This window comes from Tachypleus tridentatus, chromosome 7, assembly GCF_004210375.1.
Source record: "Tachypleus tridentatus isolate NWPU-2018 chromosome 7, ASM421037v1, whole genome shotgun sequence".
Taxonomy (NCBI): domain Eukaryota; kingdom Metazoa; phylum Arthropoda; class Merostomata; order Xiphosura; family Limulidae; genus Tachypleus; species Tachypleus tridentatus.
The window spans coordinates 128,003,520-128,030,015 of NC_134831.1; the positions used below are offsets into that span (position 1 = coordinate 128,003,520).

Below are 26,496 nucleotides of genomic sequence, written 5' to 3' on the forward strand. Positions count from 1 at the left end.
ATTAGGTGTGGCGCTAGTGATAATCATATGACTGGAAGAGACGCAGGTCGTATGATCATGCGATCTGAAAAATAAAGCAATATTCTAACATTCATTTGAGAAGTTGTGGTAGGAGGTGGCAGTTGCTAAAGTTGATATTTGTAATAGAAACAGAAATAGTTATAATTATGAAAAGATTAGCAAATGTTTATTTTCATTATGTAGTTTTGATTTCGTTATTCCTGTTTGTAGACAGTTTGAAACGGTGTGTATTTATTTGTTTTATCGAGGCCTTTAGGTTTATGGTTATTAGTGTTATGAATTACTCTGTAGTCAGTAGAGTATATTACTGTTATTTATTGGCATTAATAGTGGCATAATTTAAAAGTTTACAGTAAACGCATCATAGTAGGATAATTACAGATGATTGATTAGGTTTAGTAGTTGGTGAGAGCTAACATAAAAAACCTTGAACATATTACTACTAGTAGTTCTTGGTTAGTTGCTGCGGCGTAACTATAAGATATGTTCCCCGCATAAAGAGTTATTGAATTCCAAACATTTATTTCCCTAAAAGTTATATTGTAGCTATGATTATGACAGATTGATACTAACAGAATTGTGTAACCGCCTTTTAGTTCAAACAAATTAAAATTTGTTTTTCCTCTTGTCGGCAGTTTTATAATTTGTTAGGTCGTTTGGGCCTCCCTTCAGGCACGGGGAAGCATATGGTATATATTCCAATTAATATGGCGTGACCATAATAATCCCGCACGAGAATATTAGGTTGACGTAGGGAAAAAGAATGTTCCGAAAGTGCTACTTGTTCGAAAAAAATCGACCTTGAAATATTTATACAATACATTTATTACCTATGTATTGTTAAGTATGCTAGAAGACTGTTAGTGTAACTAGTTATGTTAATTATTAGTATTCCCTGAGGTACAGCATCGTTATGTAACAATGATGGTGCAGTTACCATAGCTACGACCTTGAATTATGTCATATACATTTTTTTCCAGCAATAAATTTAGAAGCTGATACTCATCAGAGTGACATTAATACAGGAAATCTCTTCAGTAGAATTATTTTAAGCAGAGGTAAAATTGTTTACATGCATTTCAAGATTTGATTATAAAATATCATGTTATGCTAGTACCATTGTCCAGGTTAAGTGGGCCCTCTAATTTGATCAGATAATTGGACTGTATCTTGCATGGTCATATGGTATGTATCTGTATGTGAGCACTTGTCAACTAGATGTTAGAAATTCATTGATACTAAATTGAACAGTTTTATTTGCTATGTGCATAACATATGCATGTCCTAAGTGTAGTTTTGTGCAAGAATGACCAAGGTTCTAAAGCCAGTGCAAGTATCCCACAAAACAGAACATTTCAACCTTTCATCAACAAGAAGCACATGTAATCTGAAATGTTCTTGCTAGTAAATTGATGGCTTGAGATTCCCATTCTAATAACACTATAGTAGACTAACTGCTGATTCATTTATGAACATAAATAGTTTGACTTACCATCTGCCTTTACTACAGGTCACAAAGTTTTTGTCTTTAAAAAACCTGATGTATACATTTATTGAATGTGTGATAAACTGATTTAAAATTACCATAGAATTATTTCTCCAGTTATACAACACTGAATGGCACCTTTCTACAGGAAACTGTGCAGAAATGTATAAATGTAAAACTTTCGAAACTGCTCAGGTTACGGAGTTTTTATTGTTTCGTATTAAGACTTATTGAATCTACAGTGTTTTTCTGACATCATGAATGTATACATATTGTATTAATATTATTACATACAAGATGTTTGAATGGAGTGTAGCAGTGTAAAACAGTGAAGTAAATGTTGCAGGAGAAATACATGTAATACATGCCTTTCAACTATTTCATGAAGTTATTCTGATAAAAGAAAATTCTTTACATGTATATTGCAAGAACTGAAATACTCTCTTACATTCAAATAACATTGTATATATTTTTTTTAGTTTTTTTCACACAAAAGGATTAGCCCTTTGCATGCAACACATTTGAAAATGAGCTTCCAAAGTATATATATTCCACTCTTAGAAGCATCTCCCCAAGGCAGTTTACCAAAACTATTAACAATTTAAAATTACTTAATACACTATACACTCCAGATGAAAAACATGCAAGGAAACTGGGAATTACTCTTAATTCCTTTTCTCTGCACATTTCAAAATTTTTATGAATATATTTCAGAAATAATTAGTTTTTCTCACTGTAGCCCCAAGTGTTAACTACTTATCAGTTAGTTTAGTTTATTCTTTTTTTGTACGTTTCTTTTGACACAAGATCTCAGTTTGTTTTGTTTTTTAAATTCTTGAACTCCAGATGCATTGGAGAGTTCAAGAACTTATAACTTAATACTGAAAATATTTTTCATGGATTTGCTTATTTTAAATCTATGCAAACTGATTTTTAAGGCATTTATCAAAATTTAACATATCCCAGAATCTTAAGTGTCCTCAGAAAATTTAGGAATATTTCTGTTGGAGTCATCAGTGTGTTGTAATTAATAGAAATGAGTTTCCTAGGTAGATTCTTTGATGGATGTAAGTAATCAATTGCATTTCAGAAATTAGGATATTTGTACTTGGTATCTACTAGGTACTCTTTTTGTTGTTTAAAGAACATAAATTTTATAAAAAACGTTTAAACATTTGTATTTGACATAACTTTGACAAGTAACAAATCAATATATTGGGTTAACATGTTCTGAAAAATTGTAATCGGTAGAAATGTAGGAAATAATGTGCATTAATAAAATGAAACTACTTGTAAGGTATTGTATATTTGTTAGCAAAACATATTTATAGTTTTGATTTAGCATTAGATGATTAAAGATCTGTTGAAATATGGATTTAATACAAGGTAGATATTTGTATGTATTTATCTATGTATGTGTACATATATTTACAGAATACCCCTGTATCATGTCGATTCTGTTCGAAATCAACTTCGGAATTTGGAAACTCCTTACAAAGTTGCTCAACCAAAGCTGCATTTGGAAGGCAATGGACCATTTCCAGAACCACTCTCAAATTACCTGGATGTAAGTGAATGTGAGAACTTGCTGTTAATAGGCAAGAGCACAGATTACACAAAATAATCCTGTCTACAACAGCTATCATTATAATTCTGTATAATTAGTTTTATAAGAGGATCAACACTTTTTGACAATTTTTGAAAATGTATGTACTCCTAACACAAATTGTCAAATGAGAAAAATGTCATCTGTATTATACATCAAAAAATTACAAAGTTTTTCTTGTTTTTATGTAGTTTAGTCTTATTTATTTTATAAACTTCAAGCTGAAAACCTTTCACTTGAATTTGATACTCATTACTTGTGTTTTTCCTTTACAATTTGTCAGAATATGAATCTGGATATCTCCTACTCAAATATATAACATTCTTGAGGTCAGTGTGACATCACAGTAGTATGAGTTTGCTTGGTAATCCAATTACCATTTTCATAAAGAGGCAAACAATAGCAAAGTGAGTATAACTGTGTGACAACAATTTATGTAGATCTACTGTTGAAGTTGTTGTGGAAATTTTTCAATTATTGTTTGACAGTTAAATTATCAATTAAAATGTTTTGCCAACACATGGAGAAGTTTGCTGAGGCATTAGTGGGTCATTGAATCAAGCTATAATTAATTGGGCTTGATTGTTGTCTCTAACAACTCGTTGATTAATGACTGAACAGAATGGCCCAGCATGTTGTACACGGATGTATATAATTACCCTGTGTTAAAAGAAAAAATCAGAAGACAGCATTTAGATGATATAAAAGGATCTGACTACATGTAGTTATATTCAGATGTTAGCTCTCTCAGTTTTCTTCATGCTTCCTTTGTTCTGTAGATGGTAGCTTTCAGATACAACACTCTTCTCTGCTTTCATTCATTAGAATCTTGGTGCTTGGATTTATAGATCTGTTAAGGCCTGTTGGTAAAATTTTGCCAACTTTTCTTTATGGCAGACCTTGCTGGCCTTGGCTTCTTTTCAGTAGCTTCACTTGGTCTAAAATAGAAGGGAAGTTCAGGTCTTTTTTTACTTGTTTTTGGTGCAACTGAATACACGATAACTCTTCACCATATTTCCAGGTTTGGAAAAAGAAAAGTTCATCAAAAACATTAGTAATCATTAAAATTACAAGTTTAGACACCAGACATATACATAGAATGAATAAACTTGTCCTCTCATTGTTATTTGTTTGTTTTGGTTAGTACGTGGAAATTGTGTTGTGGAATCTCCGGGAAGAATAAACTCTTTGTGAGAAAGTAAACTGCTTTGCTTTTTTTTTTAAATGTATAGTGTAAATAAAAGGTGAAATGTTTATGGCTACATAAGTTTTTTGTTATTTTTAACTTTTTACTCATGGGGAAAAAATTTGTTCTTTATTATAAAAAGTTTAGTGATCCATGTATGTTGTTTGAGTTACTGTTTTGTTTATCATAAATAACCTTTTGTTTATATATGTATTTGTAAAAATATTTCTTTAATTTTGCTAATTTGTTTTGTACTGTTGAGCATGTAATTTCTTTGCCTATATAAGACTGTTTTGTTTCCTCCAATAATTCAAGCCAGTGTAATTAAATAAAACTAATTTTTGTCTAACACGCACGTCTGTTAAATTTATAATGCTTGTTTTGAGAATTTGTTTAAAATACCTAAAAAATGCTGCCCTCACCTGTAGGGTCATGAGTTTGGCAATGCTTCAGTGTATTAAATGTGATAGTTGTTAGCAAGAACAGCATAGATACGATGCATCCTATTCCAAGTTTCTTTCATGTAATTGCAATTTTTCTTCATTTTGATTTTTCTTAACATTTGTTCTTAACTATACTTCCCAAATACATTAATGTGCATGATTGTGGCCTTCTTCTGGAAGCTATTCTATTGTTTGCTTCATTCTTTCATCATATTTTCACAATGAATCTTATGAAATAAATCTTGAAGATGTCTTCCATTTTGTTTATTCATTTTTATTTAATCTGAAGATATATTTTGATAATTCTGTAAATGCATTTAAATGTAGAAAGTGCCTGTAAATTACATACAAATGTCATTTGTTAAAGTGTAGAGTTTGTACTTTGGCTCAACACGGTTGTTCAGTTTAGTAATATGTAAAATAATAATCAAACTTAAAGGTGTTTTATAATTTATTTTGTTCATTATTCTAGGCTCAGTACTATGGGCCTATCACTATTGGAACACCTCCACAGGACTTTAATGTGGTATTTGATACTGGATCTTCCAATCTGTGGGTTCCATCAAAGAAATGCAAGCTAAGCAATATTGCTTGTTGTACGTTTTCTCTTCCAAGATCATTTACAATGCATACTGTGCTGATTTTTAAACATTTTAAAGGAAATAAATGCTTTGTCTCAGAGTTGAAAAAAATATTTGTGATTTTGTATGTTTTATAATATGTATAATTTTGTGTTGAGGCCCAACACATTTTATTTTTCAGCTGTCTTTGTTATTTTACTGGCTTAAAAAAATTAGTCAATTTTAATACAAATGTGGTCTTGAAAGGAAACAAGAATGATTAAAATGTTTGATATTAGTAATAAAAGCAAAAAGACTTTCATAACTTGATGTCTGTGTGATATTCATATAGTTTGAGAATTGTTTCTAAGATTTATTCAGTATAATAGAATATTAATGAGTTACTCTAGACCTGATATTTAAACAGAACTAGCACAAGGTCTTTATGTGCTTCTAATAAAGGTGAACAGGGAAGATATTTGAAATATTACCAATTTATAATCAGACAAAAGTTATATAATTATCAGCTTTCTAAAGTGACTCATGTTTCTTTTGTCTTAAAGCAATCACAATCAGACTGAAAAAAGTAATTATTTTCTTCATTAAAACGTGTATAAATTCGTTTTCTATGTTAATCGGACTCACTTTTTTATGAAGTCATTTTATAATTATTATATTAATGCATTTTATTCAATCAAGTGGTGGTCTGTATAGTTTTATTTGTATCTCTCATCACTCATATGTATGTGATATTTTGTTTGCTGTTATATTTAGTACTTCACAAGAAATATGACAGTTCTAAATCTAGCAGTTACCAGAAAAATGGCACAGAGTTTTCCATTGAGTATGGATCTGGTAGCTTGTCGGGAATTCTCAGTACTGATGTTGTAGCCATTGACAATGTTGAGGTAAGATAAAAAAAATGGACAGTTCATTGATAAGTTTAAACATGATAAAATTGTTGAATTTATTAAGGCAAAGACGTTCTAATTATTTATTATCTTCAAGCTGACTTTGACCTTTTGTCTAGGGGTACATCTTTAGTGTGTTCATGCACTAATGGATGGCCATTGAAAAATGCCTTTTTTTGTTTTAGCATTTATTTTATTTCAAAATATACTAGATTATCTATTTAAGTAATACCAACCTAACATGTCAGATTTGCTCATGGCTATGTTAAGATAAATTCATATAAAAATATCTTGAAGCTTCATTTATTCTAGGATTATGTATGATCAACTAAGAGAACAAGATGCAGTCAAAATGGATAACATTACAAAATCAATATGCTGTTATTACCAACTACTGCCCCTCAATGTGGATTCCTGTACGTGGTTAGGGGACCTCTGAGAGAAGGTTCTGTTCTTACAGTTTACCTCTTCTGGGATCTAAACATCGACTTGCATGTTTGCCTTGCATGGTAACCCATGAAGGGGAGGAGAGAGTCCTGTTGGTTAATGGGTCCAACTCCAACACACCACTTTGGCTTTAAATTCCTGTAAACAGATGGTCCTAGGGTGGTCCCCCCAGGATCAATCGGCTAGTATATTTGGGACAGGGTCAACTGAATACCAGCATAGGATGTTCACAATGGGTGTTGTGGACATTGTCTGACACTGGTGTTTGGGTATAGTGCTCACAAAACCCTGGTGCTACTGCAGTGCTCATAAGGCACTGTAGTGTGCCCCCTTGTAGGGCTCCATGGTGGGTGGGATCAGTGGGCACCGTTAAATTTTCTATTTATTATGGATACTCCTCAAACAAAAAAATAACTTGAAACCATCGAGAAAAACCTGACTACTGGAAAATGACTACACGTTGATGAATCTGTACAGCCTAATTCACCACTTGAATCTGTCCTGCAATTCCTAATTTTGCATTCCTTGTGTGACAAACCTTTGGGGCAGATGTCCCCATTTTTTATTCAGAAGGGCTTGCTGGCTCCTCTAAATCGGTAAAAAATCTATGTTCAGGAGACATCTTAATGGAAACATCTTCATCACAGCATTCCAAACTCCTGAAATCAAAGGCCTTGGGGGACATACCCATTCAAAGTTACTCCTCATTCCACTTTGAATACTCCCAGAGGAGTCATACTTGAAAGAGATTTAAGGACTGTTCCCGAATTGGAGATCCTCGCAAGTCTCACCAGCCAAGGTGTCACAGCAGTATGCCGAATCTTCACTCGAAAAGATGGAATTCTGGAACCAACAAATGTTCTAATACTAACATTTACTGTACTGTGTCCTCCCACCACAATAAAAGTAGGGTATCTGAATTGTAAGGTGCGACCTTATATTCCAAGTCCTGTATGATGTTTCAATTGTCAACGATTTGGTCATTCAAAACAATCTTGCCATGGTTCCTTGACCTGTGCCCTTTGTGGTGGTAAATACCATCATGCCATTGAATCTCAACCCAAACCACATTGTATAAACTGTAAAGGTATGCATCCTTTTTATTTTACATCTTGCCCTAAATGGTTAGAAGAAAAAGGAGTATGTCTCAAGACAGTTAACAATCTCACTTGCACAGAGGCTCAAATTATTATTACCTATTCCATCCAGAACTTATGCTGCTGTAACCTGTTCTACTACTACAGTAGGAGTCCAAACAGACCTTACACAATCTTCACCAGCAAATCTTACTGAAACATTTCCCAAAATCAACACAGTTCACAAATCAGTGTCTCCATCCATCTCTGTCCTGACCACACCTTCCAGTCATTGCCAGACTTCACCTTCTTCAAGTCAAGATGTTTCCATGGGGTCTTCCTCTCTTGATACCCCAAAAATTAAACAATCTGCTTGTCCATGTCCTCAATCATTAGTATGTGTACCAATAAATTCAGACCCAACCATTTGAGCTAGAGCAGGATCCATAGAGGATAACAGACCCACATCCAATAAAGAAAAAAAATGCAGTTGTAAACAGAAGGACTCTTTACCATCTTCTCCTCTGAAATAATTACACATGTCTGCACTAATCCAATGGAACTGTCGAGGTTTCCAATCAAATGTGACTGACATCAAAGATGTGATTGACTTTTATCATCCCATGTCTTTCTTTGCAGGAAATATTTCTACAGCCTACAAATACAGTTACTATCCAACACTATTCATTATACCGGAATGACAGGGTATGTGTATGTTGGGGACATGGGGGAGTTGCATTGCTGGTTGATCAGCATGTGTCCACCCGATCCCTGTCATTGACCACACCCTTGGAGGCTGTAGCCATCCATGTCTCCTTGGGTTGTACCATCACTATTTGTCCTCTATACCTTACACCTGAAATGCATTATAATCAATCAGACCTCAATACCCTCATTGAGCAACTGCCAACCCCCTTTTAATCCTGGGAGATTTTAATGGGCATAATCCCCTCTAGGGTGGCTCCCATATTGAAATGAGAGGGTGCACCATAGAGCATATGTTTCTGAACTGCAACTTGGCTTTATTCAATACTGGTTCTTACACACATTTTCATGCACCTAGTCAGTCATTTACAGCTATAAATCTTTCTGTCTGTTCCCCTTCACTACTCACTCACTTTTCCTGGGAGGTTGACATCAATCCATGAGGTAGTGATCATCTTCCCATTCTTACAAGAGATTGGCCGTGATCAGTACCACCCGACCCATGTACCTCAGTGGAAGTTGGTCCAGACCAACTGGCCTTCTTTCACTACTCTCTCAGAACTTGATCCTGCCATCTTATGTAAGTCATCCATGGATGATTGTATAGCAGTAGTAACCAAAAGTATTATAGAAGCTGCTACTTGATGCATCCCTAAAACCTCGACATGTTCCCTATGGCATCCCTGCCCTTGGTGGAATTCTGCCTGTTCTATAACACAAAAAACTCAGAAACATGCTAGGGATCAATTTCGAAGATACCCCATGCTCTCACACCGCATTGCATTTCAGCAAGTCCGTGCATGAGCTCAGCAAGTTAGACGTCAAAGCCAGAAGGAATCTTGGATTAAATACACCTCCAGCATTTCTTCAACCACCAGCACAAAAGTTACATGGAATAAGATCCGGAGAGTGAGTGGAAGATATACTTCTGCCCCCCACTCTATCTTAATATCTGATGGCCATGAAGTTGCAGATGCACAGATCATTGCCAGTACTCTTGGGGACTACTTTTCTCGTGTATCTAGCTCTTCGAACTTATCCTTTTCCTTTTAAGCCTTTAAAACACAGGTGGAGCATCTGCCTCTTTCCTTCTCAACTGACCATTCCTATGACTACAATCGCCCTCTTACACTGATGGAACTCAAACTTGTAATTCATTGGTCTGGCAATACATCAGTTGGATGTGATAATATACATTATGAGATGTTATGCCACCTTTTCCAGAGCTCTTACTATTCTTCTAGCTGTCTTTATTTGTATATGGCAGGAAAATGTCTATCCAGATGCTTGGTGACAAGCTATCATACTCTCTATTCTGAAACCTGGGAAGGATACAACAATTCCTTCGAATTACCATCCCATTGCTTTGACAAGTTGTCTCAGTAAGATCTTAGAGAGGATAATCAATGCCTGCCTCATTTGTTTTCTTGACTCAAACAACCTCCTCTCACCTACTCAGTGTGGGTTATGAAGACAACACTCTGTGATAGACCACTTAATTTGCCTTGAAACATCAATCAGAGACGCCTTTTTAAGGCAATGACATCTTTTTACTGTTTGTTTTTTATTTAGAAAAAAGCTTATGATACAGCATGAAGATATGGCATTTTACGAGACCTTCACTCGTATGGATTGCGTGGCAACTTACCCATTTTCATCCAGCAATTCTTAATGAAGTGCTGATTCCAAGTCCATGTGGGCTCTACACTTTCTCATTTTTTTCCCACAGACACTTGGAGTCCCTCAAGGCTGTATTCTGAGTGTCACACTTTTCATTATAAATGTCTCTAATGTGTGCTTCCAAACTTCGATCCTTACCACAGCATCCTACTTAGAGTTGTGTTTTCCAACCACATTGGACCACACTTTTTAACAACAGAAAATCTGCCATTGTTCCTTTTAGTCTCTGCATCCAGGCATAATTAGAAAAATTGGATTTATCCTTGAATAACATTGCAGTTTCTTCAAATCAGCCTATTCCACCATGGCAAATTACTGTACCCAATTCTAGCCTATCTTTGAGTCATCTGAGGAAAGCAGATACACCCAATTAGAAATATTGCTCTTTGCTGAACATCTTTCATATGATTCATTCATTTCTATATATACAGATGGTTCCAAATCGGGTGACTCAGTGGGCTCTGCCATGGTTTGTGACAATTCAATTGCAGCACATAGACTCCCCCCTACAGTTTCTGATTTCAATGCTGAATTGTATGCCATCTCTCTTGCCCTAAATCATATTGAACTAATGCAATATACAAATTGTACAATATATACGGACTCACTCAGCTGTCTATTGGCCCTGGAATCATTCCATGTTACTCACCACCTTCTTCTCATCAATATCTAAAACAAACTAGCTCATCTTTTTCTCTCATCTGTCTCTGCCCAATTTTTTTGGATATCAGGTCATGTTGGTATTTGTGGGAATGAGCTGGCCGACAGAGCAGTAAAGTCTGTCTGTTCTGGATCTATCATCCCAGTACCCATTCCATACATAGACTATGTTCCATTTATCAAATCCAGACTGTACACCAGATGGCAGGCATCCTGGTATGAGCAACACAATAACAAGCTTTTTCAAACCAAACCTTCTCTAGGGTTTTGGCCCTCTTGCTTCTGTAAGGATCAAAGAGAGGAGGTTGTTTTGGCAAGGCTATGCATTGGTCACAGTTTTTTCACCCATCACTTTCTTTTATCTGATAGTGCTGCACCATTGTGTGGTTTATGTGGCACTCAGATCACAATCATCCACATTTTATTATCATGCCGTTGTTACAACCTAGAATGACGACACCATTTTAAAGATATTTGTAAGGCAGGTTTGCCCTTGACTTTGACCCAAGTTATAGGTGATTCTGCTTATCTCACTCATCTTTTTACATTTTTAAGAGCCAATGGTCTTTTACACTTAAGATTTTTTACTGGACTATATAGTGTTTTAACATGATTTCTTTTACACATTTTTATGTTTTAATAATTTCTTTTACACATTTCAATTTTTATTTTGACTTGAACCCAGGACTGGAAAGGCCAACTTCAGGTGACTGACTGCAAATTTAATATTGATGCTTCAGTCTTCCTGGCAGGTCTTAATTTTATGCATTTTAGTTTTTATTTTATTCTTGAACTGAACCCAGGACTGGAAAGGCCAACTTCAGGCAACTGACAGCAAGGGTGTATTTCTTGCTTCAGTCTTCCTGACAGTTCCTAATTTTACATATTATACTTTTTACCCTAATTGCCCTATACCTATACTGTATCACATCTTGTCTGGCACAGATAGTCTTGTAGCTTTGTGCCAATAAACATTGAATACCTACCTACCATCAACTACTGTTTGGTTGTCTTCATCACTGTCTTGTGTATTTATTATTGTGGAGGACTTTATACTTCAATTTTAGCTGATAAAAAAAATATTTCTGAGAATTATTCTGTTAGATTGTTTCACATTTAGTTTACAAGGATAAGAGGGAACACTGAATATGGTGTATGTGTGTTTAAATACACATGTTAAGAAAAGTCCTTCAAACTTACTAGCAGTCATGTTAAGTTCCAAGTTTTTAGTAGTCTGTTTGTTTATAAAGAATGTACCTATTTGATGTATTTGAGTATTGCAAAAATGGTTTGGCACTGACTTAAAGCTGCAGAAATCTTGTATTAATGAACAAGTGTTTACATTTATACTCCTTGTATATTAAATCTTTTACTCTTGGTATTTAGTCTCGTATGATTTATTTTCTTAGCTTGCTTAGATTCAAATTTAAAACGGAAAAAAATATGCTTTATAAGACAAATTTGCAAGGATATTAACAAAAACAAATCTGTTACTGAAGTAACAAGATATCCTTAAATTAACAGATTAAGAAATAGCATGAAATAATATTCAAATATAATAAAAACTTAAGATTTATTTTATAATTTATTTAAATTAAGTTTTTGTAAAATGTTTTATGTAAGGTTCAAATGAAAAACAATTCAAGTTGAAGAAAGGAAGTGAAGCTTGTATATTTGAAAAGTATTGTACATTGTATAATGTGTAACTGAATAAAGATAAAATTTCTTGCTGTTTAGCTTTATAAATTAATGATGATACTTTTGTTTTCTTATTCTTTAAACATTTGAAATCTTATTTTCACAAAAGTCTGTATTAGGTTTTTGGAAAATAATGGTGGATTTTTCTACTTTATCTCAAGAAGTAATACAGAAAAATAACAGTAAGTTTATTAGTCAAAATAGGAACCTAAGGAAGCTATACGCTTCTGCCAATGAGTAACAATTTTTTATTCCATCACAATGGAATTCTGAAGTCTTAGAACTTAAAAATTCCTTGAAGGCATTCTCTGCTCCTTCTCGGTTATGGAGGTGTTTTCCTTTCAAAAAGTTGTCCAAATGTTTGAAAAAGTGATAGTCTGTAGATGAAAGACCTGGTCAGTAGAGTGGATGAGGGAATGGAATGCCTCATAATCCAATTCATTAAGCTTTTGGTGTGTCATTTGTGCAATGTGTGGTCGAGTATTGTCATGAAGCAAGATTGTTCTGTTATGGTTGACTAATGCTGTCACTTTTTATCACATCTTCCTATGCATTTCTTCCAGTTGTTGAAAGTATACTTCTGCAATAATGCTTTGCCCTGTTGAAGAATGTTGTAATGGATGATGCCTTTTACAAACCATCACACTATGACCACAGTCTTCTTTTGATGCAATTGTGGTTTTGGAAAGTGTTTAGGGATTCATCACAGTCAACCTAATGTGCAGATTGCTTTCTGTTGTCATAAAGTATCCATTTTTCATCACAAGTTATTAAACAATCATTGAATTTGTCATTTTTGTTGCATGCGAGAAGTCTTGCTCAGTACAAAATGGCAATTTTTTCTATTCTTCATTGAGTTCATGTGGAACCCATATGTCCAGGTTTTTTACTTTTCCAGTTTCCTTAAGATGACTATTGTGGAAATTGAAACATCCAATTTCTATGCCATTTCTTGAACAGTAAGTTGTGAATTTTCTTCCACTAACACCAAATTCTCATGGTAAACAGCAGAACGATGCCCTCTACCCTCCTCATCTTGGAGACCGAAGTCTCCTTTTCTGAACTTTGAAAATCAATGCTGAACTGTTTCAGAAGTGGCTTCATCTCCCCTAGTTTGCTTTATATTGTAAGTTACCTGAGTAGCACTATGACCAAGTTTGAATTCATGCAGAAAAATTACTCTTAAATGCATTTTTTCCATTTTGACAAAAGCACTAGAATACTGATAATCAATGATGTAAAAAGAAGAATAACTAATGAATAGATGACACATTCACGTAATATGCAAGTCATGACATAAAGCACCCTCTTTCTTTTTATAATGCACATTTGTTTTTCATGTAATTTCCTTTTCTGTTGGTGCTTATGTTGCTACAGGCAGCCATTCATTGCCACCTTGTGACATCGTAATATATGGTTTCAGATATTATCAACGAAGCTCATTTTTGATGGTAGCTAGTTTGGGTAGAAGATATTCTAAGCTATATACATCATTATAGAGTAAAGAAAGTTGTTTTAACTATGGTTAGTTGATTTACTGACTAACTGGTCCTTCTGTAGTGACGAAGAAAGAGTTCTATCACAAAGTTAACACTTATGAAAAATGTATACAAATTGTAGAATTTCTGTTTCTTTAATGATTTCTGAAAATGGTTTTGGGTCAAATTACATGTTTGTGAAAGCTAACGGAATTTTCTACTGTTACGAGACATTGAGTAGGTCTAGTTAGGTTTAACATGTATTGCGAGTGACTGTAAACTATTCGGATGATTTGGATCCTTTAGTGTTGAATATTTTTAAGTTTATTGTATCCCAATAACAACCACAAGTAAGACAATTATTATTTATTGAAAACCTGAATGTAATCTAATTTATGTTTTGATTAAGAATATCATTGCCAAACATTGTGATACCTTGACTGATAAAGATAGTTCCATATATTACACCTTTATCTTTGACAGTTTCTACTGTTATCATGATTTATTGCTTCAATAAGAAAAATAGTGTTAAAAAATTGAATATCTATCATACAAGTTAAAACTGGCTTGATATAAAATGGGAATTATTTAATCAGCACATAAAAAAATAAATTCCAAAATGAAATAGTATTTTTTTTTTTTTCAAATGAAATTAAAAACAACAACAAGGCTTCTTTCATATTCAGTTAATACTATAGTGCAAATAAATAGCTTTTATTTAATGTGGTTTTGCAGTCCAGCCACATTTTTAAAGAACAGACATCTGCACAGAACTACTTCTAAAATAGTGTTGGTTAAGGAAATTGTAGTCATTGCTGTCAGTGTTGGTACTGTATTTATATAAATATATTACTTAGAAGTGCATCTTTATGTATTATACCAAAGCTTTATACAGGCTACTTTCAAATTTATATTTCATATCAGAAAAAATCCAGTCTTTCTGAAGGAACTTGCCTTGATATTGGAAACAACTTAAGTACTTATCACATGCTAAGAAACTTTATAATATGATAAATAAGTTTTAATTGTAGAGTTTATTTATATCCAATTAAAAGTTTAGAATTAACATCAGACTAAAGAAAAACAAATATCATGGACTTTAGGAAACTTTGGCTACAAATTATTGGATTCTATTTAGATGTTTACATCATTTTGAAAGAAAGTTTCTTAAAAATTCTGCAGTTAGGAATAGAAATTAGGTTCTTTGAAAATTGACTGAGTTTTGTAGAAACTTTTATTCCTACTTCAGTTGTTTTCACTGTGTATCTTGGTGAATCAAGATTTTAGCCTTTTTATGGTCATTGAAGATTATGTGGATATTATTCATTTCAGAAAACGTAAGTTTTAATTTTGAGAAATAACAGAACAATGTTCACTCTTGCAAATCAGTGGGGCTGCCACAGTAAGCTTTGAATTTATATATATATAAATACTAGCTAACATCCACTTCAAAATAATGCCTTGAAGGAAAAATAACTCAAGTTTTTGTGTTTACATTTACTGTTAATTGTTTTAATTTTATGCTTAATGCAGGTTAAATCTCAGACTTTTGGTGAAGCCATGTCGGAACCAGGTCTTACTTTTGTTGCAGCAAAATTTGATGGAATATTTGGCTTGGGTTTCCCATCCATTGCTATAGATGGTGTCACACCTGTATTTCATAATATGGTTCAACAAAAACTTGTGGAAAATCCTGTTTTTTCCTTCTATCTTAATAGGTATGTTTGTATAATGAACTGTTAAGTAGCACACTATATTAGAGGTTAAGCTAATGTACAACCATCTCAGTGTTACAGCCGTCAATGTTAAAAGTCAGTTCTGCTATAATTATTAGACTGTTAAATGACGGAGTGGTGTGGTGATGCACAATGAATGCCAGTTTTAGATTATTTTAAAGTTCAGCTGTTTTAAGAGTTTCTCTAACATACTTTAAAAAAAGATTTTCTGTAAAGTATAGACTTTAAGCTTTACAAGTTTTCCTTAATAAATCAAAACCGTTTTCCTAGTTTAGGTACATGCCTAAATTATAGAAAGTATAGATTAATGCTTCTAACCTAGATTTGCCAAACAACCTCCACATATGTGATTTTATTATAGCCCTCCCCCCCATATGTAAAACATGACAAAATCTTGAACACTTGGTGTAATTTATGATGGTTCATAATAAAGGTGTGATATATGCACCTCTCAAATATTTTGAGAACTGACAAAAATATTGGCTCAGTGCAGACAGTTTGTGACCCTCTCTGTGAAACTTACTTGTAACTCTCCACCATTTGAAAAAAACACTTTCAGATTAATTCATGATAGACCTTTAAGTTAGTGCAATGTTTAACATTTCTCATAATGTTTCTGATTTATAAGTGAAATAAGCATCTTACCCAATGTGTAACTATGATTTTAAAATTATAAATAAGTGTTTAATATTAAATAAGACATAAGACTAATCTATAACCAGTTGTAGTCTTGTTATTTTAACCTTTATAACTTGTGTTTTAAACTGGAAAATTTGAATGTCAGTAGATTAATTTGACTACTATCTTCAAGCAAGCAGTGAAGTTTTATGACAGTCATAATGGACATAATAACTGGAAAGAGATTACATTAAGTTAATTTCTTCAACTTGTGAAGATAAATTGCAAACCCTAACGTATGTAAGTTTTCAAAATATATTATGTGGACATATATAGTGCTTCAGAAATGTAAGTAAAAATATCTAATAGTTCTCAAGAAACCTTTTGGTTTGATCATAGTTTTCAACTTAATATTTTCTATATGCCAGGCTGCAGTATAGAATCATTAGCTATGATGAAGGACACAAGTACTTCATTTTAACTCCACGAATGGACAAACATTATTAGCTATGTACAGAACCTCTTGCACAGCTAAGTTTATAGTTTCCCAATAAATGAACAGATATTTTAAACTATTCACAGAACACTCCATGCACAGTTGATTAGCATGACTAAGCTAAACCAATTAATTAGTCAGAAAGTAGTTAAGAAATTTTTTGTTTTGTAAACAGTATGTCTCCTGGAAAAATTAATTGGTTACTTAAACATCATGAATTATGTTTAGATTTATAAAAATTAAGTAAAATGTAAGCATTCTCTATTCAACATTACATAAACTGTGCTTAATGTTTTAAAAGGTATAGCCTCGTTGGTTATCTTTGAGTTACTGATTTGGGGTGGAATTCCCCAAAACCCATATAAGTTGACTTCATGTGTAAAACATGGTATAGACAGGGCACCATACTTACTTTCCAAAAAAGTGCACAGTTTGGTTCAGAAGACGACCAATGAACACTTTTATTAATTCAAAAAGGTAATAAATAATATTACAAATGGAGATATCTTGGTCAAGATATAAAGTATTTCAATTATTTCAGTCATCCTTTTGGTACCTTGTTTGATTAAGTAAATAAAATATATTAAGAATTTTTTTTACTCTGCTGCCATAAATTGAAACTGCAATATTTTAAATCTATTTGTATAGAGAAGTAAAGAACCTTGTTTAAATAAATTTGTTCTTGTTTTTAGAGACCCTGATGCAAGCCCTGGTGGTGAAATAATCTTTGGAGGCTCTGATCCCAAGTATTATAAAGGCAATTTTACTTATGTCAGTGTTGACAGGAAGGGATACTGGCAGTTTAAAATGGATTCGTAAGTAGTATATTTTTTTTCTTCCAGTAAGCTCTGCTATACCAGTGCATTAAAAAAAATGTAGCTTATGATCAGTAAGTTTGTGGGTTGCCATTAAGTAACAGAGAAAATGTAATATTAGGGATGAGCCAGTTCCTCAGTGGTTCATAGGTAACCTAGAGGGTTTATAATGCTACAGTTTGGGATTCAATTCCTGTAGTAGGCACACTGCAAATAGCCTGTTATGTAGCTTTGTGCTTAACAACAAATAAGAGATTCATGCAGATCATAAGTGGAAAGTAAATTTTGTAAAAAAACTTACACACGTGAAAGTTAAAAGTTCAGTTTTATTTTTATGTTCCCTTGAGTAATTTTGGTAAAGAAAACATTATGAAAGAAATGAACAGTAAAGTTGATCCAATAAACTACCCTCTCTTGTAGAAAATATTAACTTTCTTAATTTCAAGTGTGTATCGAATTGAAATATGGTAATATGAAAATGTACAGGTCTGTTGTTTGGTGTTTTTTAATTTCAAGCAAAGCTACACAAGTGCTATCTGTGCTAGCCATCCCTAATTTAGCAGTGTAATACTAGAGGGAAGGCAGCTAGTCATCACCACCCATTGCCAACTCTTGGGCTACTCTTTTACCAATGAATAATGAGATTGACCGTAGCATTATAATGCTCCCATGGCTGAAAGAGCGAGCATGTTTGGTGCGACAGGGATTCGAACCTGCAACACTCGGATTATGAGTCGAGTGCCTTATCCACCTGGCCATGTTTTATGCATAAAAATCAGATGTTACAAAATTATTTATATTTAATAAGATATGCCTGTGAACAGCTGAAGTCAGTTTGATCCAGACTATGATAAGCCACAGTTCTAGATGATGATCATGTGAGAATATAAACACTTTTGTCCATCATTCAAATCTGCAGTTTTTTTTCAAGGATCCCTATATACTATATCTAGTATTTACTTGGTTCTAACATGAATCATAGCTAAATTAGCAGTGTGGGGTAAAATGAAAAGTTGATACCTCTAAATTAAATACATAATACCATGTTGAATTAACCTGTAAGTAGTGGTGGAATATGCACTTTGACCCTCCACCTATGTGCTTAAAGTTAACTCTTTGATACAGGCATCGTTTTCTGTGCATATCATGAGGGTTTACTGAGTTAATTTCAAAACTTAAAGTATTTTATTATCATTGTATATGAATAAACTTGGCATCACAACATAGCTAATAATTCAAAGTTTAATATTGCATAAGCTTTAAGTTATTGATTTTAAAAGGAAGTATTTTAAAAACCTGAAAATAATTGACATTTGCTCTCTAGGTATAATCCCCTCTTCTCTAATGTATTTACTACCCTTCAGAGAGTTATAAAATTTAAGGCAAATTATTTATTATAATGTTGTCATTGCTAAGCAAAGTATAATTTTTATGGCCTTTAATTTTATTTAGTGGCAGAGCCATAAATTAGAACATCAAACTCCTTTTGCCACACCCACTGAATCACATCCTATCTTGCACAAATTGTCTTTAGTGTTCTTTAACACTTAATGCTATATTGTTTATAACCAACAGAAAGCCAAAGTTTTAACTTATAAAAGGACTTTTTACATTGTTTCTATATAGACTTTCCAGTTTTGCCTTCATTTCAAACTTGATTCCCAAGGGAGACACATCATTGAGTTTAGTTGAACTTGAAAAGACTTCTGTCTCATAGTTAGAAAGAGACAAAAATTGTGATATTTATAAAACATTGTCTACTTTTTAGGTCTTAGTGTCTTTTTCTCTTTGGTGCATTATTTTATTAAAAAATTAGTGCACTAGTATCATTAGTAAAAAGGAAAAATAGTAGGGTTAAGTTTCATGAAAAGTAAAAAAAATGGTGGGTGAGACCCATGTAAGTATTTTTTTATTTGCATTTGTTTATTATTGTAAAAATAATTAAAACATAAAATTTATACTTTTTTGGCTAAATTGTGTAAAATGAAGAAAACATTTTTGTCACAAGGTATGCTCACAAGCAACTCATGAGTAACCTGTGTGTTACATATTTCCATAGGGTAATTTGAACTACAATATATACCAAATGATTTACAATTTGATGGTATTATTATTAGTTGTACACGGTTCAAAAGCCAACTGTTACAAGTTAAAACTACTTCAGATATACAAATATAGTTTCATGTTATAATTTGTAGTCATTCTAGAAAGTAAGAAGGGGGAATATAATTCAGATTTATTTCATTGGTGAAACTGACCAACCTTATATAGAGTTAGGGTAGAGAAACCAACAAATAAAATGTAAATTTGCTAAATAAAAATGAGTATTTATTTTACTTAAGAAGTTTTAGAAATTATGAAATTAAAATTTGATAATTTTCACATGAAGAAACATATTTTCAGTCTTACCATGATGATCACTTGGTGCTTGGAGCAGCAAAATATTTTTCTAAAAAAAAATTCTGCTTTTTGTGTTTGATAAAGACTTAATGCATACTAAAAGCTTGCAAAATTTTGAGAGGATACAAAAAACATATTAGAAGTATGGAAATTATGAAAGTCAATTTTAGGTTATGAACTCAGACAGTTTGACCAAGTCTCTAGCAGAAGTGTAATTGGTGGTGATAGATTCCAGTGTTATTTTTGTTTTTAAGTCTACTGGGATTAACAGAATATTAGGTTTAGGTAGCTCAGAAAGTTTAGCCATGGATTTCACCTTATAAAGTAATTTTAATTTTTCTTGTTGCTTTGTGTTGTGATACAAGTCACCTTTAAAAAAAATATTAAAAAATTAAGTATTTTTCAAAGAAATACCATGTATGTTAATGAAACTTTTGATCTTTGTTTGGTTGAACAGAATTTCCATCCAAGAGAAGAGAAGTTCTTACTGTAACAATGGCTGTGAAGCCATTGCTGATACAGGAACTTCACTGATTGCTGGACCTACAAAAGAAATTGTAAAGTTGAATAAACAGATTGGAGCTAAACCACTTGCTCAAGGAGAGGTATGTTTTATTTCTCAAGATGATTAGTGTTTTAGTTGTTTGTGATTAGTTCTAATACAGGGTGTTTGGAAAGTTACTATGCAGTTTTGTAATCACATGTATAAGTGCACAGTGACTTTCCGAACACCATATAGTAAACCTGATTTCTTTTTGTTCTTAGATGACATTGTTGAAAGGTGGTTGTATATGATTTCCGGTAGATAATTCTTTGGTAACTGGTGTATTAATGTTGGGCTGAAATTCCAAGAAACCTTATTGGCAGTGAAAAAAAAACTAACCTTACGTATTCTGTCAGTATATAACTATTGCTTGTGAAAAATGCCATTGTGATTAGGATTGTTGTTGTGATTGTAATGTTTCTGTGGCAAACAAGGATTTTTAGTTTATGTAGCTGAATTTTTTGAATATGAAGAAATATGACCACATAAGTTGATTGTATTAATATTTTCTAATTTATTAAGATGTGTTCATGATATAAATAAATAGAATATGAGTTAAAATATTCTGAGCATTTTAGTGTAAAACCTAAGCTGTAGTAATTAGTGTTACAGAATTTCATTTATGCACAAGCAGTTCTGTACCTCTGTACTTGTATTTTATAAAATATTTAACAGTAAATTTGCTTCACTGAAAAATAAGTGAAAGATTTCTTATTTAATTATCTTTCTCTCCAAGTAAGAATTAGAACTGATATATGGTTTTACGAATATAGTGATTTTTATATAACAATGCAGCTTAGAATTGACTCCAATGACAACTTCTTTTTTAATTTCTGAATGACATTTATGATAATCACTAAAATAGTTTTTGTACATTGTATACAGATGGTAGTTTATTTCAAGTGTTGTATATTTTAAAACCATTATAGAGGTCTGGTTATTTATTTAACTTAAACACCTGTGTATTTTCTTTCTTCTTCAATAGTATGCTGTTGAGTGCAGTTCTGTATCAAGCTTACCTTTTATTACTTTTACCATTGGTGGAAAAGACTTCACTTTAAAAGGATTAGATTATATTTTGAAGGTAAACTCTTTGATTGGATATTGCACCTCTGAGTTGTATGTAGCAAATACTTGAGGTTCACTGTCACTGTTGAAAAGTGCAAAAATATACTCTTCAAAAAAAGAAACACAAAAGGCAAAATTTGAGACATATTGTTAACAAGTTCCAGGTAGTTCTGTATGACATGTGTGAAACTTTGCACATTCACTGCTGAACATCCAAAGTCTACAAAGGCGAAGTCCACGCTCACTAGTTGAAGTTTAACGTCACTCAACATCAATAACAAGTATGCCCCCATGAGCATCAATAACTGCTTGGCATCTCCTGCCCATGGAAGCGATGAGATGATGAATCACATCCTGTGGAATGGCTGTCCACTCAGCCTGCAAAGCTGCTGCAAGCTGAGATAGAGTCTGCGGTTGAGGTTGTCGCCGTCGCAGACGTCGGTCCAACTCGTCCCAAAGATGTTCGATGGGGTTTAAATCTGGTGATCTGGAGGGCCAGGGAAGAACATTGATGTTGTGGTGTCTCAAGAAGACAGTGGTGTGAGGACGGGCGTTGTCATGTTGAAAAACATCGTTGACTTTCACCATGATGGGTTGCACATGGGGCCTAAGAATCTCATCGACGGTTGCGTACGGTCTGATTGGAAATCCTACGCAGCCCTGGTATGGTTGAGGCAGTAGACGTCTCAGTGGTGGTCCTATCTTGAAGGTGACGTAACCGGATGTTGCGATCTTGTGCGGGCGTGGTCACACGAGGTCTGCCAGATCGTGGAAGGTCAAAAGTTGATCCATGTTGTTGGTGACGATTCCATAGCCTTGTGATGGTGCTTGGGTGGACATTCACAGCTATGGCAACATCTGATCGAATTTTGCCTGCTTCCAAGCGACCAATGGCGTTGTTGCGTTGTGCTTCAGTCAGTCTTGGCGTAACTGTATTGCGTGTCGGTGGCTTAACACTGAGCTATGGAAATCGAGAACCTGTCACTTTTATAGGGATTTTGCACATGTTGCACTTGCAGAACATGCAGATCTCTCAAACAAATTTATTGGTCACGCATGCGTTTTGGCAAAAAATCTGATGTTTTCCTCCGTTTTCAAAGTGCACAACTTTTATTGTCATTTTGGTCTGACAATCAGTGCCTTAACACATGTAACATCACATACTCTGAGCTTGTAACGTTATTACATATACTTCTCTTTAAAATAACAAAAATATCCCTTTTGCGTTTCTTTATTTGAAGAGTATATACAAGTAATTGCAAATTAATACTATAATCTTTTTGCTGTATTAAAGTAACTTGTATTAAAATTGCTTTGATTAGAAAGTTATTCTTAATTTTCTTTTTTTCTTGTACCTTTTCAACATTTAAGTTTGTTAAATAGCATGATATCAATATTCATTTTTCAAATATCATGATTTCCCATAAAATGTTATTCAAACCATGTAATTAGTGCTCTATGCAACTAATGCCAAGACCATAAATAATGTAAATGACTCGTATGGCTATTTCATTTTAAATTTGTTTTAGAACACAGAAATGTAGTTTGTATGTTTTATTAAGTTAATCTGAATATGTAACTCACTACGTAAATAATTTGGTGTTTTTGAAGGTTTTTTTTAAACTTTAGCATTTGATACAGTACTTTTACCTTTTACAATATTAGCTTTTCCCATTTTATGCTGCCCTCTATATGTGAAAGTTTTTTATAATGTATACTACAGGCATTCCACATCCCCCTATTTGAATCAAAGATTCAAACATGTCTCTTGTGCAAATCTTTCAATCAAAAGTAGAACAGTACTATCTCAAGATGCATGTAAATCCCTCTGTGTGCCACTACCACACCATTACCTTGAAGTTTGTCAGTGCTTGAGTTCAGATGTCTTTCTTTTTGTTCCTTACTTCTTGAAGTAAGGTGAAGACAACCCTTTGGGGGATTTATCAGCCTTTATATGCAGGGGGATTGAAAATTGTATGGAAAAACTCCTGCTCTTGTCCCTCTTCCTCCTGATCCTTTTAGACTAATGAGGATTTTCATCACTTGTCCCTTCCCCAGAGTTCACCACTCCTTCCATAATTCTATCTGAGGATTGTGTTAGGCCCTTTGTTGGCTTTCTGAGATTTCATTTCTCAAGTATGTGATGTTTTGCCTATTTCTTATATCCCATGTCCTTCCCTCATACATGATTCTGCCTCCCAACCTCATTTATTTTTCCCCTGTTCTCTTATGTTTCACCTCCCACTTATGTGACAGCATAAGTATGCCTTGTCCTTCATGGGCTTTTCAGATCAGTACACCCCTATTCTCATAGGGTGAACTGTCCACATATGGACCCAAATTATTTGTTTATCTGAACAATGCCTAGTATTATTGTCTTTGTCTTACCCTGACAACTCTTCTGTGATACCTCTCCTCAATCCATCTTCTGTCTATGGCTTTTAACAGGTACCTTGAGAAGTGTGTTTTTTGGTGGGGGATGTCCTCACCCTTCCCTCATTTATTTTTACATTGTCCCACCTATTGTCTATGGCTATGGCTCTACAAACATGGTTTATTTGTTGTTTGGACCTTTTGGGTTGTGATGCTATATTGTCACAGACATGACTCAGCTCCTTATCTATGGGACCCTTAGATGGTCCCATTTTTGAAACGTTGCACGTTTGACATGATCACGGAGCCTTTAGCGTTGAGGATAACTTCAACAACAACCTACCTTTTCTCATCTATTAGTTTGTTTGTCTCAGTTGAAACAGAGCATGGAACCAATTCCTGTCTGCCAACCCTCCCCTTCCCAGCCCTTACCTGTTATTCTTTCCTGAGGTGCCACCTTTCATCATTTTTTACAACAGTGGTTTAGTGAGTGCCCAATGGAATCATGTCCAGTGGGAGCTTTTCTGGAAACTTTTGTTCATTGGTGGAGACATTTCATCTCTGTTTTGTCCAAGGGATTTGTCATACTTTTCTTTTTCTTACTCTTCCTCCCTTGTACCATGTGTCTGCTTTCTTTTCTCTTTCTTGGGATCACTTTCATGTTAGCATGTATTCAGGGCAGTGCAAGACTTCCACAGAAGTACATTGGAAAAATGTTCTTGGATTTAGCTTTTAATTCTTAGTTCCACAGAAGTACATTGGCTCCTAACAGTAGCTGCACCTCCAGAGGACAGTATGACTACCTTTCTGTGAAAATCTTTCATTTTTTATTTTCTTCTTAACAGGTTTCACAGAGAGGTCAGACACTTTGCTTGAGTGGATTTGTGGGTCTTGATGTACCTCCACCAATGGGACCATTGTGGATTTTAGGAGATGTGTTTATTGGACGATTTTACACAGAATTTGACTACGGAAATGCTCGTGTGGGTTTTGCAGAAGCTGTTCAACATGTTGGATAAAAGGAATATAAGTTTGTTACCTCTTTAATAATAAGTTACCACAAAACTTCAGATACATCAAAAGGTCACTCTTAATAGCTCAGTGTTTAAGTTTTTATTTTTACAGAAAAAATGTGACATGTAAAAGATCTTCACAAACATAACTGATGTTGGCAACTACATTGTGAAACTTGACTTTGTTTTATTGTTAAGTTAAGCATTTTGTTACACTGGTTAGGAATAACCACAGTTTGAGCTTTTTAGTCTGTACTTAAATATTGACTTCTGTCACAAGCCTTTAAAATATAAAATGTACCAGTAGTAGTATATTGCTTCATTAATGCCTTTATGAAATTTGATATGAATTTGGATTTAACGAGGGAATTTTAGAATAGAATTAATGTGTGTGTGTGTGTGAAGTTTATATTTTAACTTGGGTATCACCAGGAATGTGAAGTTATAACCTTATATTCTTGTTTCATAATATGTTTCTTAAATCTGACAATCTTGCTTTAGACCATGCCCCTAGACTATGACTGACTTATCCAGCCCCTCCCCCAAAAAAACAACAACAAAATCTTGGTGATAATTATGCATAATGTACAACAAGAAATGCTAAACTTAAATACATAATTTCAAATTTCATTTTATCAGTTTAGCATCATTGGTGATTTCTTTAAATGTATACACTGGATTGTTAATGATATAAAAACGTTCATGGGTATTTTTTTGTTAGATGCAGTTTGCTGGAAATTGAGTCAGTGTTTTATATTTCCAAACTCAGTGTGCATTCTTTAAATAATAATTCGATGTTTTTTTTAGCATCCATAACATATGAATATTATAAAGGTTTGATACAAGATTTAGCTGCTAATGCCAATGAGGATTGATGTTATTAAATAATCATGAATATAAGCACATCTTTCAAGGTGCTGAGACATAGATACACAAATCAGGAATTTAATAATATTTAAAAGAAAAAAGAAAATATCGATTATTTGGATCTTTAATGTACTTTATTGACTGATGACTGTTTTGTATACAATGATTTACATTGTAGAAATCCAAACAATATTAGAAAGACCTTGTGATAGGTATTTTGATGTAGATACTTAGATTTGGCTTTACTTTTTTTATTTTTTTTTTTACTTATTATTTTTACTATATTTACATCGTTTGTATAATGAGCTGATACTGAGACAGCTTTATATCTCAATAAATTTATCATCTGTACTAATAATTAGTTATTGTGTTTTAACAAATACAGCTTGCATGTGCATTCAAATAATGCAACAGTTTCACAAATTTATTATTTAACAATTTTATTGAGGTTTAAAATATTACATCAACAGAGACAACGTAGAAATTTATTTTAAAATAGTTATGAGAAACTGGTTTAACTGTATTGTATGAATACTTCATGATTGTAAATGGTATGGTTGAAATTCAACATAAGTGATTTTGATATAAGGTTTATACCAAAAGTGTATG

The 26,496-nt window shown here is 33.4% G+C and overlaps 1 protein-coding gene across 1 annotated transcript; it reads left to right on the plus strand.

Annotated features, from left to right (window-relative positions):
• LOC143256571 (lysosomal aspartic protease-like) lies at window positions 1–26,242 on the plus strand. The gene is made up of 9 exons (XM_076513946.1): window positions 1–244; window positions 2,942–3,074; window positions 5,215–5,338; window positions 6,077–6,210; window positions 15,491–15,675; window positions 17,500–17,622; window positions 20,480–20,627; window positions 21,552–21,650; window positions 24,853–26,242. Exons 1-9 carry the CDS (start codon window positions 168–170, stop codon window positions 25,024–25,026), a joined length of 1,197 nt encoding a protein of 398 aa, XP_076370061.1. The 5' UTR covers window positions 1–167; the 3' UTR covers window positions 25,027–26,242.
• Window positions 26,243–26,496: the final 254 nt, after the last annotated feature.

Excerpts from the sequence above, each read along its gene's own strand:
- LOC143256571 (XM_076513946.1), top strand. The coding sequence starts at position 168 with ATGAAAAGATTAGCAAATGTTTATTTTCATTATGTAGTTTTGATTTCG. Across the intron at positions 3,075-5,214 it reads CACTCTCAAATTACCTGGAT|GCTCAGTACTATGGGCCTAT; the intron begins GTAAGTGAATGT and ends TCATTATTCTAG. Across the intron at positions 6,211-15,490 it reads TAGCCATTGACAATGTTGAG|GTTAAATCTCAGACTTTTGG; the intron begins GTAAGATAAAAA and ends TGCTTAATGCAG.